At 38.3% G+C, this 13,520-nt stretch overlaps 1 protein-coding gene across 1 annotated transcript; it reads left to right on the forward strand.

Annotated features, from left to right (window-relative positions):
* The first annotated feature begins 2,417 nt into the window (after positions 1-2,417).
* HTR1F (5-hydroxytryptamine (serotonin) receptor 1F, G protein-coupled) lies at positions 2,418-11,982 on the forward strand. The gene is made up of 2 exons (XM_011927586.1): positions 2,418-2,534; positions 10,375-11,982. The coding sequence occupies exon 2, from the start codon at positions 10,417-10,419 to the stop codon at positions 11,515-11,517; it is 1,101 nt and encodes a 366-aa protein (XP_011782976.1). The 5' UTR covers positions 2,418-2,534; positions 10,375-10,416; the 3' UTR covers positions 11,518-11,982.
* Positions 11,983-13,520: the final 1,538 nt, after the last annotated feature.

Below are 13,520 nucleotides of genomic sequence, written 5' to 3' on the forward strand. Positions count from 1 at the left end.
CAAGGAAGAATGAGGTACATGGACAACTGGAGAGGAAATAAGACAAAGGAGTGCTTTATTGAGCAATATTACAGCTCTCAGGATATGCGGAGTGGGTAGCTCCTATCTGCAGGCAGTCGTCCTGATGATATCTCTCCACCCCTCAGCAGAGAGGAGACCTGGAGTGGGTAGCTCCTACCTGTAGGCAGGTCATCCCAACATCTGTGCAGCCCTCAGTGGAGAGGAGAGCCAGAGTGGGTAGCTCCTATCCATGGGCAGGTCATCCTGTCATCTTTCCAAGTCTGGCTGAGTCCAGGGTTTTCACGGGCTTCAGAAGGGAGGAAGTGCATTCTGACTGGTCCATGAGCAGCCATGGAAAAAGCACCGTAAGTTTTCACTCCTGGCTACAGAACAGGCAGCCCAGCCTCCAGGCTTCAGGCCATCCCTGGCTTGAAGGTGGAGTTTCACTGGGGGCTTGCTCCTTTCCACCCAGGAGCCTGTCTGCCTCCCGCCACCATCAGTTACATCATCCATGGCACTCAGGTTGTTCATGCTGAGGGGCATCTGCAGGCCTGCACCGAGCTCCCCTCAGTTCCCTCTTGGCCTCCCTCCCATGCTTGTCAGTGCCCATAGTCCAGAGGATGCCAAGGTGGCAGGGGGCTGACATGTCAGCACTGCTTCAAGCATACACACAGCACTTGGCACGGCTTCAACTTTGCTCCTAAATGAGAGTGGGCACTGGGAGTAGGGAGAGATCAGGCAATGAGAGGAGGCACTTCTGAGCCTCCGGGGGCACAGAGGGTTCCCATGACCCTGAGAGCATAGGAATGTCCACGTCCACAGCTATAGCTGGGGGCTGCTGCTGCACCTGGGGGTTGGGGCTCCCACCCTACCAACTCAGAAGGGTGCAGGGTTCTCACCTGTTCCCAACTCCCACCAGCTCCCTGAAGTTCACAACCCAGCCTGCACCTCACCTGCCACAGCTGGTAGGTTTGCAGCAGCCTCTCCAGATGGGCCATCACTGCCATCACTAGCACTTGTGGGTTTGTTTTATGTTTTGGGTTTGTTTGTTCGTTGGTTGGTTTGTTCGTTTGTTTGTTTGTTTTGGAGACGGAGTCTTGCTCTGTCGCCCAGACTGGAGTGCAGTGGCGCAATCTCAGCTCACTGCAACCTCCACCTCCCAGGTTCAAGCAAATCACTGGCCTCAGCCTCCTGAGTAACTGGGACTACAGCCACACACTGCCATACCTGGTTAATTTTTTTTTATTTCACTAAAGATGGGGTTTCACCATGTTGCCCAGGCTAGTCTCGAACTCCTGAGCTCAGGCAATCTGCCCACCTCAGCCTGCCAAAGTGCTAGGATTACAGGCGTGAGCCACCATGCCTGGCCACAATTGTGGGTTTTATTCACAATAGTTGATAGTCTCTTAATTAGTTGAAGTCATAATCTCAGGAATAAACATCAGTTTCTGTTACCTTCACAACTCCACTTCTGCCATATCTCCCCACCCTTCCTTTACATTCCACCCCACATACTCAACTTCTTTCCTCTTTAGGTTTCAGCAACAGTCAAAGCAAATAGTACAACCTACTGAGTCTGTACATGTGTATTTGCTCTCTTTTCCACAGCAGGTACTCCTGTAGCTGGTTTCAGTGTGTTCATTGAATGTGGTATCATTTTCTCTAAGATTGTCATTGTTGCAATTTATTTTCTCAAGTGTAGCAGACTACTAGCAGGTGTCTCTTGAAAAAAACCAGATCCATTTGAGCAATGAAGTGTGTGTATATGTAAATTTGATTTAAAATTAGAATGCTTTCTTCTTTCCAATTTTTTTTTTATGTCTCACTCTGTCACCCAGGCTAGAGTTCAGTGGCAGATCTCAGCTCACTGAAACTCCACCTTAAGCAGTTCTCATGTCCAAGCTTCCCGAGTAGCTGGTATTACAGGCACCTACCACCACACCTGGCTAATTTTTGTGTTTTTAATCGAGTTGGGGTTTCACCTTGTTAACCAGACTGGCCTCAAATTCCTGACCTCAAATGATCCACCCACCTTGGCCTCCCAAAATACTGGGATTACAGGCATGAGCCACTGCACCCTGCTCTTTCTAAATATTTTTAAATATCTCAGATATTTTCTACACATCTAAGCTAGAGAAAGGGACTTCTAAAAATCTTAAGGGTGTTGCCCCACACCCTAATAGTCTAAGAATAGTCTGAAATAGTCTGAAAAAGAAGAAAGTCTGTCTTGGAAAGAATTATGCATATGACATTTGCGGCATGTAGTGACTGTTAATCCAATTCATAAGGAGACACAAAGTTTTGAAGAAAACTATACTGACTTGGACTAAAAGGGAAAAAGCTCAAAATGAAAAGACTTTCTGTAGGCAGAAAGCAGGCTAAGAAGGCTATCTAGCTATAATCCAGACTACTTTCCAGAGACCAGACAGGATCTCTTCAAGAGCAGAGTCAAGAGCCTGGAGAGGGTTTCAAGAGCCGTGGAGTACAGTGAATGAGAGAACCAAATCAGAAAGCAGAAGTGGACACTAATGAAGGTGAATTTCTAACCCTCAGAGGAGAGCACTCTGATAATATTTGTCTGGGTGAATTTCAGGTCAGTGGCCACTATGTGTTTCCCGTTTCCTTATCTTTTTGAATGGAGGTGTCTATTGCAATTATCCTGCACTCAACTCACCATTACATATAAAGGATTGGAGAACAGATAAATTGCTTGTTTAGTTCACAGCTCTCAGATAAATTGCCTGTTTAGTTCACAGCTCTCTGAGTCAAGGGGCATTGCAGCCTCAAGGAGCCTCATCTGTTTCTTCACCTGATACAATACATGAGATCATGGACTTCAAGACTGGTGCCACGAATAGATGAGATTTGGGAGAGCTTGGGGAGCAGGTGAATATATTTTGCTCATGAAATGGATGGAAGTCATTGGAGCCAACAGACAAACTAAAGGGAAGATACTTCATAAACTAAGAAAGAATAGGTCAGACATCTAGGAAACACAAGCACACCCCTAAGTTGGACATGGACAGTTAAAGCAAGACATTGTGGGAAGGGATGAGTATTCAAAGTCAAAAAGTTAAGTGTACAAATCTGAGAAGTGTATGTCAGGATCCTAGAGGCCAGATCCAGCAGGCAGTGATTTTAAAAATACAGGGAAAAGAAAATATATACATATACATGGCAAATATGGGCAAGGTTCCATGGACTGAAGTGCTGTAAAAGCCTTGTAGTTTCCCATCTCTCTCTGTAAGCAGGTCTTCCCTGGTACAGAAGAGTTATAGCGCAATCCTATACATCTTCATACTCCAGCCCTGGAATCACTCCTGAAATTCAAAGCTCTACAATCCCAGGCTCAGAACCTAACCACAATCTCATCTTTTTTTCAATCCTTGCACATTACCTGAGTCCACTTTACACCTGCTCCTGAACCTCATCACGACCTCAAATTACTCAATGCTGGCCTATTTTCTCAGCATGTTGCCCTCTCTGGCCTCTGTTTTATGAAACTGGTAATGATCCAGCATACCCACCAACATTTTCCCTTGGCCTTTGACCCCAGTCTGCAGCCCAATTCCTGATCCAATCCTGAATAAATTGAATTATGTTTTACTTAGCAATATAAACTCTAATTTTCAAGCACTAATGGAAGAGTAAAAAAAAATAGACCATTTTTATTCCAGTTACCTTTTGAAGGTTATAATTTCAGCTATATTCTCAAAAGCGTTCTTTAATCTTTTTGCTTATGCCTTTTCCCTGGAGCAGCAGCACTACTCTCTTCAAGCTGTACCTTGCCACCTACACACCTCACTCTGCCAAAACTCAGATATCCTTTCACTTACCTTCTTAAACATTGCTAAGACTTCTGACTGCCTACAGAATAAAACCTAGTGTCCTTATCATGGCATGCAAGCCTCTTCTTTGTCTTCTTCAGTTAATTTTCATCACTCACCTCCAACTCTAGCCCTAAAGTGCCTTTGCAGTAAGTAAGTAGCACATCAGACTGCTAATTTCACATGTCTGATGCATCCTGCATTTTTACGCCTCTGCCTCTGCTCACACTTTTTCCTCTACCAGCAAAGGCTTTCCCTGTTTAATCATGGTATGATTAATTAATTCTCCCTCACCAGTATTCCCAGGATACTTTATACATATCTCCATAATGCCCTTATTGCATTGTATAATTGTATTATAATTATATGTTAAGAGGTTTCATTGCCAAAGCTAGCTTCTTAATGACAAGTACAAAGTGTTGTTTTGTTTGGCTGTTTTTTGTTTTGTTTTGTTTTGTCCAGGGGTAGATTTTTCTTGGTGGTGGTAGGAAAGAGGTTTTTTGTTTGTTTGTTTGTTTGTTTGTTTGTTTTTGAGACGGAGTTTTGCTCTTTCACTTCTGTTGCCCAGGCTGGAATGCAATGGCACAATTTTGGCTCACTACAACCTCTACCTCCCAGGTACAAGCAATTCTCCTCTCTCAGCCTCCCAAGTAGCTCAGATTACAGGTATGTGCCACCACACCCAGCTAATTATTTGTATTCAGAAGAGATGGGATTTTGCCACGTTAGTTAAGCTGGTCGCAAACTCCTGACTTCAGGTGATCCACCTGCCTCAGCCTCCCAAAGTGCTGGGATTACAGGTGTGCACCACCACACCCAGCCAAAAGAGGTATTTTTATAACTCTCAGATTTATTAGCACAAAAATAACACTCACTAAAAAAGTTCTTAAAGGAATAAATGAAAGCAAAGAAATGTAAGAGCAAAAGATAAGTCTCAGAGTTGAAAAGGCAGTAAAAAAATTGGAAAACGCTATGAATACATTCCTACTGTTACAATCAACACATGTAGACCTGGTTGCTACCTTAAACATTAACTTTATTGGATATTTGCTTACGTTTGAACACCCTTCTCATTTTTATAACATAATCTTTATTTTATAGAAAAAGTAGTTACTTGAGGGCCGGGCATGGTGGTTCACACCTGTAATCCCAGCACTTTGGGAGGCCAAGGCAGGCAGATCACTTGAGGCTGGGAGTTCGAGACCACCCTGACCAACATGGAGAAACCCCATCTCTACTAAAAATACAAAATTAGCCGGGTGTGGTGGTGCATGCCTGTAGTCCCATCTACTCGGGAGGCTGAGGCTGAAGAATCACTTGAACCCGGGAGGTGGAGGTTGCGGTGAGCCAAGACCACACCATTGTATTCCAGCCTGGGCAACAAGAGCGAAACTCCATCTCAAAAAAAAAGAAAAGAAAAGAAAAGAAAAAGTAGTTACTTGATAAGCCTCATGACTGAAATGCAACTATTCACTATTCAGTAATACATCTCCTACAGAGAGAAAAATGATGGTAGAAGAATAGATTTTTCTACCAATTATTTGTTGTGTTGTCATTGTAGAGATTATTAAACATCTGTGCTTCAGTTATCTTATCTATGAGAAGAAAGACAATAATTGTACCTACCTCAGAGGTTAGCTATGAGGATTAAACAGGTTAATGCATGGAAAGCACTTAGTACATTGCATGCAGAAGTAAACACTCAGAAAAGATGAATGTTATTGTTATTCTAATTAAAACAGCCAACTTGTAGGTATTCATGAGGTCTCGACAGAATTGAATTTTACTTCACAATGTTATTACAGAAACTATTTGTGTATGACAGCCCTCTCAGGCTATTTACAATATAAAATGAATTAAACTGCGTGGCTAGGAGCTAGTAATTTAATCTTGAGGACAGTATAATTGGATATCAAGATCAAACAAACACCTGAATGTAAATAAGCATTAGATTTGAAAAACTGAGTAAGCAGAGGAGTAAATGCATCATGCAGCTAAATCAACAAATTGGCAAATATTCATGTTGAATAAAACCTGGGGAAGTTTTCTTTCTCTGTTATTATCAAGAAGGTTGTATATAACACATGAGACTGCGGGCTCTACTTACAAACTAATCTTGATTCTTTCCCAGTGGAGACATTCAAATATAGAATGCAGTCTATGTTCTAATAGTAGGAGGGACATATGTAACATACTCTATGTCCAGTAACCCAGAGGCAGTCCCTAGCACCATAAGGATGCACAGTAGGAACTTAAGATATAAAGGAACATAAAAAACCTGGTCAGAGGCCATGTCTAAATTAATAAAGATAGATGGTTTATTACATTTATCATTGTAAATAGCAAGAGAAATAGGAGAAAAATAAAAATAAAACGCAATGTCATTGGTTGCCTTTGTTTTTCTATTTTCTTTGTTGTCTATAAATACAACTATCAGAAGATTAATTACAGTTCTAAATTTAACATTAAAAAGATTTCTGGAAAGCTACAATATAATTTATGTGACAGAAAAATTTTGTCATATAATTCTAGAATATGACCCCCAATTTTTTTTTTTCCCTTGGCATTAGGTACCATTTTATTGAGCTTAATTTAAATGCTACAACTTGATGCTTAGGGAAATCCATTGAATTATCAACTAATTCATCCTCTAATTTTAAGCTTGTCAATTTTGCTACATAATTAATTTTTATTCTGGAAACCCACATAACTCTTTCTGACACTTTCTCTTGTTTAAAATTGTATTCAAAAGGTAATTTCGGAATCATCTCTTGAAGAGCTCTTATTCCAAAATTGTTTATCCGGCAAATTAAAATGGAAAGTTATTTTTGCTCATATTATGAAAACTGTCAGCACTTTTAAATCAATTCCCATAGCACTAAATAAACTCCATTGCAGGCCGGGCATGGTGGCTCACACCTGTAATCCCAGCACTTTGGGAGGCCGTGGTGGGCAGATCACCTGAAGCCAGGAGTTCTGAACCAGCCTGGCCAACACGGTGAAACCCCGTCTCTACTAAAAATACAAAAAATTAGCCTGGCGTGGTGGCAGGCGCCTGTAATTCTAGCTACTTGGGAGACTGAGGCACAAGAATTGCTTGAACCTGGGAGACAGAGGTTACAGTGAACCAAGATCATGCCACTGCACTCCAGCCTGGGGTATAGAGTGAGACTCTGTCTCAAAAAAATAAAATAAAATAAACAAAATAGATAAACAAACAAACACCATTCCAAAGGAATTAACCAATTAAGAAAATATTCAGTTTTTTAAATTTAATATTTAGTGCAAATTTTATGATAAGGGAATAGAGGAAATATTGGAAGTAAAGTAGAAATTAATTTGCCACATTACTAATATATCCTGTTGACTTTGAAGTAAGCATTTTACATGTAATCATTGACCTTCTACAAATGTTTCCAGTGAAAATAGCTAAAGACTGTGAGGTTCACTGATACTAAAAACACATATCAAGAATTTTAATTTCTGTCCTAATGGTGCCTAAGCACACCATTACATCATAGGCCCTGTGATCCAATACTAATTTTAGGAAATATGGTCATAGCGTAACTTTCACACTGGCTGAAAAGAATAGAAACATTATGAGAGAAGGGGAGTTAAAAGACCCAGAAAACAAAGTCCAAGAGCTGGATGAAGATAGCAATAAAAATAGGGGAAAAAAAAAAAAAAAAAATATATATATATATATATATATATGCCATTGTAAGATAATTTATTTAGGAAACTCCAAGAAATAAGAATGTAAAAATGAGAGACACTGAAAAAATTATATAGCACGAAATTCAGAGGACAAAAATCAAGAGAGAGAAACCCATAGATGTGGCAGCATTGAAAAAAATTAGACAAACAGATGAGAAACAACCTGTTGATTATGCCCGGAAACCTGACTCCCTGGACCGACAGTATCAGTATCATCCGGGAACTTGTTAGAAATGTAGATTTTAGATCCCCAGGCTCACCAGACTTACCCAGTCACCAACTCCGGAGGGTGGAACACAGCAATTTGCTTTAACAAGCCCTCCAAGTGATTCTGAGGTACTCCAAATTCAAGAACTACTGGTTTAGAATTTCTAAGACTTTAACCTCCACTCTTTACCAGGAGTTGTCTTAGTTGCCCTTTACAACTGGCTAAATGTTGACATAAAAAAATATATATAAAGGCAACTACTTCTCAAATACCCAGTAGACAATCACTCTTTTTCAGGCATTCAGATTTCTTCTGCCACTCAATTTGCTTAACAGCACTTGCCTTCAGTGAATGTCTGAAAATGAAAATTAAATTTAGTACTGTTCACCCAAACAGTTACTAAAAATTAAATTTAGTACTGGTACCCAAAGTAGAATAGAATAGAAAATATGCTGCATTTCAAGGTTTTCTGTTTTTTTGTTTGTTTGTTTGTTTGAGATGGGGTATCGCTTTGTCACCCAGAGTGCAGTGCAGTGGCATGATCTTGGCTCACTGCAACCTCCACTTCCCGAGTTCAAGTGATTTTCCTGCCTCAGCCTCTAAAGTAGCTGAGACTACAGGCGTGTGCCACCATGCCCCACTAAATTTTTTTTTTTTTTTTTTTGTATTTTTAGTAGAAACAGGGTTTCACCATGTTGGCCAGGATGGTCTCGAACCCCTGACCTCAAGTGATCCGCCCACCTCAGCCTCCCAAAGTGCTGGTATTACAGGAATGAGCTACCAGGCCCGGTTCAAGGTGTTTTATAATATACCTAACCACATTATATGTATGATTACTCATATTCTTATGAAGTACTTGATATAAAAATATTAAGTATTTTAAAGTATTATTTTATCAGTTCCAATAAAATAGAACTACTTTAAAGTTAATTTAAGGAATATGAAAATATAGTAATAGGTCTAACTAAGAATAAAATATCAGGTCTCCATATTGTCACTGAGGATTGATAAAAAATAATATGCTATTTATCAAAGATGTTAATCCTATTTTATTATAGTCCAAATGTTCTTAATTGACTTGTAATTAATATCACAGACTAAGGGAAAACTTATAAGTCATGAATGGAGAGTCCTTTTTCAGAAGCAAGGTAACCCGGTCATTACAATGGTGACTTATACAGAAGAAGAATTTCTATTTCAGGGTGAGTGACATTAGGAGCTGTCCTTACTAGCAAGTTTCTTCGGTAACTGAGTTGTTTGGTCATAGTTGTCATTATTATTATAATGGGTAGTGTTGTACAATTATTTGACTCCAACTAATCTTATTTTACCTTTTTAAACCAAATTAACTACTTATATCCACAAAGACAAGTAAGCACTCTGACATTTTCCTAATTTCATACAATGATCATGGAATCCTAAGGATATACTATTTTTTTTTTTTTTTGCTATTTCTCTTTATATAACCTCCATAGCTTGACATAAAATATATTAAAAGTTCCTTTAGTCTCCACAAGCCTAATGATAATGTTCTCTATGTAACTTTCAATTAAGTACAAAATTATTTATTATTTTGAATACTGTTTTTAATACAATATTTTCTCATATTACATCATACAGCGCACAAATGGCATGTGCTTTTGTTCCCAGACCAAACCGAGGGTCAGGCTGCTATTTTTCACAGTCCAATAACGAGATGCAGATAAACTGGGGAGGAAGAGAGTTTTTATTTCTGTAACCGGTTACAGGGAGAAGACCTGGAAATTACAGCATTTTCCAGAGCTTAAATACCTTTTAAGCTATCTGTCTGCGTGTAAGTGTGCATTCATCTAAACACAAAGATTAACTTCTTTTAATTTATAACTGAGGTCTGAGTCCTGAAGGCCTTCTTCTGAAGCCTCAGTAAGTTTACTTAATCTAAATGGGTCTAGGTGCTGGGGTGATTACCGTTTTCTTATCTCCTGCTAAATCATAAAGGCTTGGGGAGTTCCTTTAGACCCCAATAAACTTGTTTGTGGAATTTCTTCAGACCCCCAATAAAACTTGTTAGTCCTAAATGGATCCTGTTAAGAATTCCTTTGTTATTCTGTCATACTTCAAGCCTAGGAAAAGCCTAGGCAAAACTCTTGGTGCGCTCTTTGTTATATTCCAGCCTTTGAATAAGGGCACTGGCTCTGAATATTTAACTTAACTACTCAGTCAGTAGCACTGAGACAGTTGTCATGGAGGCCTGCATTAGTGAGACCGGGCCTGCCACACTTTTAAACTTTTTCTGACATGGACAAAGAGAAAAACATAGCAAGAGTTAATACAGTTTTAAAAACCAATTCTATAATGCCAGAGATTTCACTGAGTAACAAACTAGTGTATCCATTAAAAATTATTGTATTTAACCTATGTTTTAAGAAATGTTTTAGAATTTACTGGTTTTTTTTTTTTCACTGTTCTCATTGAATTTCTTAAATTAAATAAAAAGGAAAACTAAAACCTTCCATCCGAACTTCATTTTTTAAATCTATAGAATATTCTGGGAAAACATAACATATACTTTTTAAAAATTAGTCTGAAAGGAAAAGTTATTGAAGCCTTCTCTGAACTGTTTTTTCTCTTCCCTTGTTACAGGTATCCATTTTTCAGCTACATTAATCTTTTAAAACAAAGAAAATGGATTTCTTAAATTCATCGGATCAAAACTTGACCTCAGAGGAACTGTTAAACAGAATGCCGTCCAAAATTCTGGTGTCGCTCACTCTCTCTGGGCTGGCACTGATGACAACCACTATCAACTCCCTTGTGATTGCTGCAATTATTGTGACCCGGAAGCTGCACCATCCAGCCAATTATTTAATTTGCTCCCTTGCAGTCACAGATTTTCTTGTGGCTGTCCTGGTGATGCCCTTCAGCATTGTGTACATTGTGAGAGAGAGCTGGATTATGGGGCAAGTGGTCTGTGACATCTGGCTGAGTGTGGACATTACCTGCTGCACGTGCTCCATCTTGCATCTCTCAGCTATAGCTTTGGATCGGTATCGAGCAATCACAGATGCTGTTGAGTATGCCAGGAAAAGGACTCCGAAGCATGCTGGCATTATGATTACAGTAGTCTGGATTATATCTGTTTTTATCTCTATGCCTCCTCTATTCTGGAGGCACCAAGGAACTAGCAGAGATGATGAATGCATCATCAAGCATGACCACATTGTTTCCACCATTTACTCAACATTTGGAGCTTTCTACATCCCACTGGCATTGATTTTGATCCTTTACTACAAAATATATCGAGCAGCAAAGACATTGTACCACAAGAGACAAGCAAGTAGGATTGCAAAGGAGGAGGTGAATGGCCAAGTCCTTCTGGAGAGCAGTGAGAAAAGCACTAAATCAGTTTCCACACCGTATGTACTAGAAAAGTCTTTAACTGACCCATCAACAGACTTTGATAAAATTCATAGCACAGTGAGAAGTCTCAGGTCTGAATTCAAGCATGAGAAATCTTGGAGAAGGCAAAAGATCTCAGGTACAAGAGAACGGAAAGCAGCCACTACCCTGGGATTAATCTTGGGTGCATTTGTAATATGTTGGCTTCCTTTTTTTGTAAAAGAATTAGTTGTTAATGTTTGTGAAAAATGTAAAATTTCTGAAGAAATGTCCAATTTTTTAACATGGCTTGGATATCTCAATTCCCTTATAAATCCACTGATTTACACAATCTTTAATGAAGATTTCAAGAAAGCATTCCAAAAACTTGTGCGATGTCGATGCTAGTTTTAAAAATGTTTATTATTGAAGGATGGGGGCTTTTGAGGGGAGGAGTAACTAGATGAATGCTAAATAATAAAACACTTAAGCTTTTAGAGGGAAATACCTGAATACTGCTAAAATGATAAGGCTATAATTTATATTTTAATAGCAATGTGAATATAAAATTTATTGATCACCATTATTCTAGGGTACTCAAAATTAGAAAATAATTTATGTAGGTTATAAACAATATTTTGCCTATGCAATGTTCCTAAAAAGGTGACTGGAAAAAAAATAATACATATATATACAATATTAATGACAGTGATTTTCCATGTTTATGTCACACAATAATTATAGAGGAGTTTTCAATTAACAACATACCTCCCTCCATAATTTCTATCTAGTCCTATTGTTTTATAATGTAATTCTATTATTTTGTAGAAGAAAATATAATTCACCACAAAGCACACATTTAGCCTATCTCCATTCTTGTCCCTTCTCCATCTTACCCTGAGCAAAAGGGAGGGGGAAGGAGGCAACTCTTACTTAGTGTGACTGGAGAAAATGTAAAAAAGTCAGAGCTTGAAACTGTCCTTGTGTTTAGGTAGTAAAGAGTAATCATAAAGTGGGTTAGGTACAGCAAAATAATTCGATACTGAACTTGTGCATATTTAATATGTTTGTTTAATATTAACTTCTAGAATAATATTATCTTATCCATATATTATCAGCATTTGAAACCAAAGCCTTACCTTAGTAATGATAACTCAACAAAGGGGCCTGGGTGACGTTGTTATAACTGCTCATTGTTTACTTAGGAATCAAATTTAAGGCACTACATATCATAGATTACTCACCACAGTTATTATACTCTTAACATCTTCTTACAAGTATAAAATGTATTTCATTTCTGTTAATGTTAATAAGCTCAGTTACTAACTAAATTGTCTGTGGTACTTTACACTTCAGTATTTCCATACCTTTGATTTAAACATTATTTCCCTTTTATTAGACAGAATGCAATGGAAATTTTTAGAACTTTCCCTTGACTTTAAAATATTTCTACTTTTCCAATTGATAGAAATGAACAGGCAAAAAGACTCATATTGCACTAATTAATAAATGTACACACTTACATATGTTTTTATAATTAGTCACTCTACTAGTTCAGTGAGCCAAAGCAATTCCGTAAGTTTTTCTTCTATATTTACATAAGGATTTGAAAACAATAGAACCATGAGTTTGAGAGAATCTTATTTTATTTGAACCAGCGAGGTCATAGACTACCTTTGGGAAGACCTATCATCAACCAAGATCATTTGAAAAACAATATATACCTTTTTTTAAGTTGTACCTTTATGTGCATTGTAAATATTCCTTCCTGAAGGTATGCTTAAAAGCACATTACATCAATTTTATGTATGTGTATGTGTGTGTGTGTGTGTGTGTGTGTGTGTGTATCTGTGACAAATTACTCTCATCTAACAAACATTTAGAGTTCCCATTTTATACAAGGCATTGAGATACATACCAGATAGAAGATACAGGAAATAATAAAATACAGTTTTTTTTTCCTGAATATGTTTACAGTCTAAAAGGAGAAACAAGAAAAATTAAAACTATAATAGAAAAGAGCAAACTAAAATCTAGCATGGAAGTTGTTTACACAGCTATGATGGTGTAGAGGAAAAATGGATTACATCTTGTTTAGAAAAATCAGAAATATTTCACAAAGAATGTATCTGGAACACATGTCAAGTACACAGCACTGGGGCAAGAGAAGTGGAAGAGCACACTCCAGGTGATGGCAACATCAGGATACAAACTGCACCATGTAACTATTTGGTGGGGCGTGTTCATGAAATAGTGATGAGTTTGGCAACTATTTAGAGCAATAGAGGAAAAGGAGCCTAAAAGAAAAATTGGGCATTTTTGTGGCTGACTTTGAACGTCAGAAAAAAAAGTTTACAGTCAATTTTATTGGTAATGATGGGTAATCACTGATACTTTTTAGCAAAAATATT

Source organism: Colobus angolensis, unplaced genomic scaffold (genome assembly GCF_000951035.1).
Source record: "Colobus angolensis palliatus isolate OR3802 unplaced genomic scaffold, Cang.pa_1.0 Scaffold73, whole genome shotgun sequence".
Lineage (NCBI taxonomy): Eukaryota > Metazoa > Chordata > Mammalia > Primates > Cercopithecidae > Colobus > Colobus angolensis.

What these genes read in the sequence shown, in the direction of transcription:
- HTR1F (XM_011927586.1), top strand. Translation starts at nt 10,417, where the DNA reads ATGGATTTCTTAAATTCATCGGATCAAAACTTGACCTCAGAGGAACTG.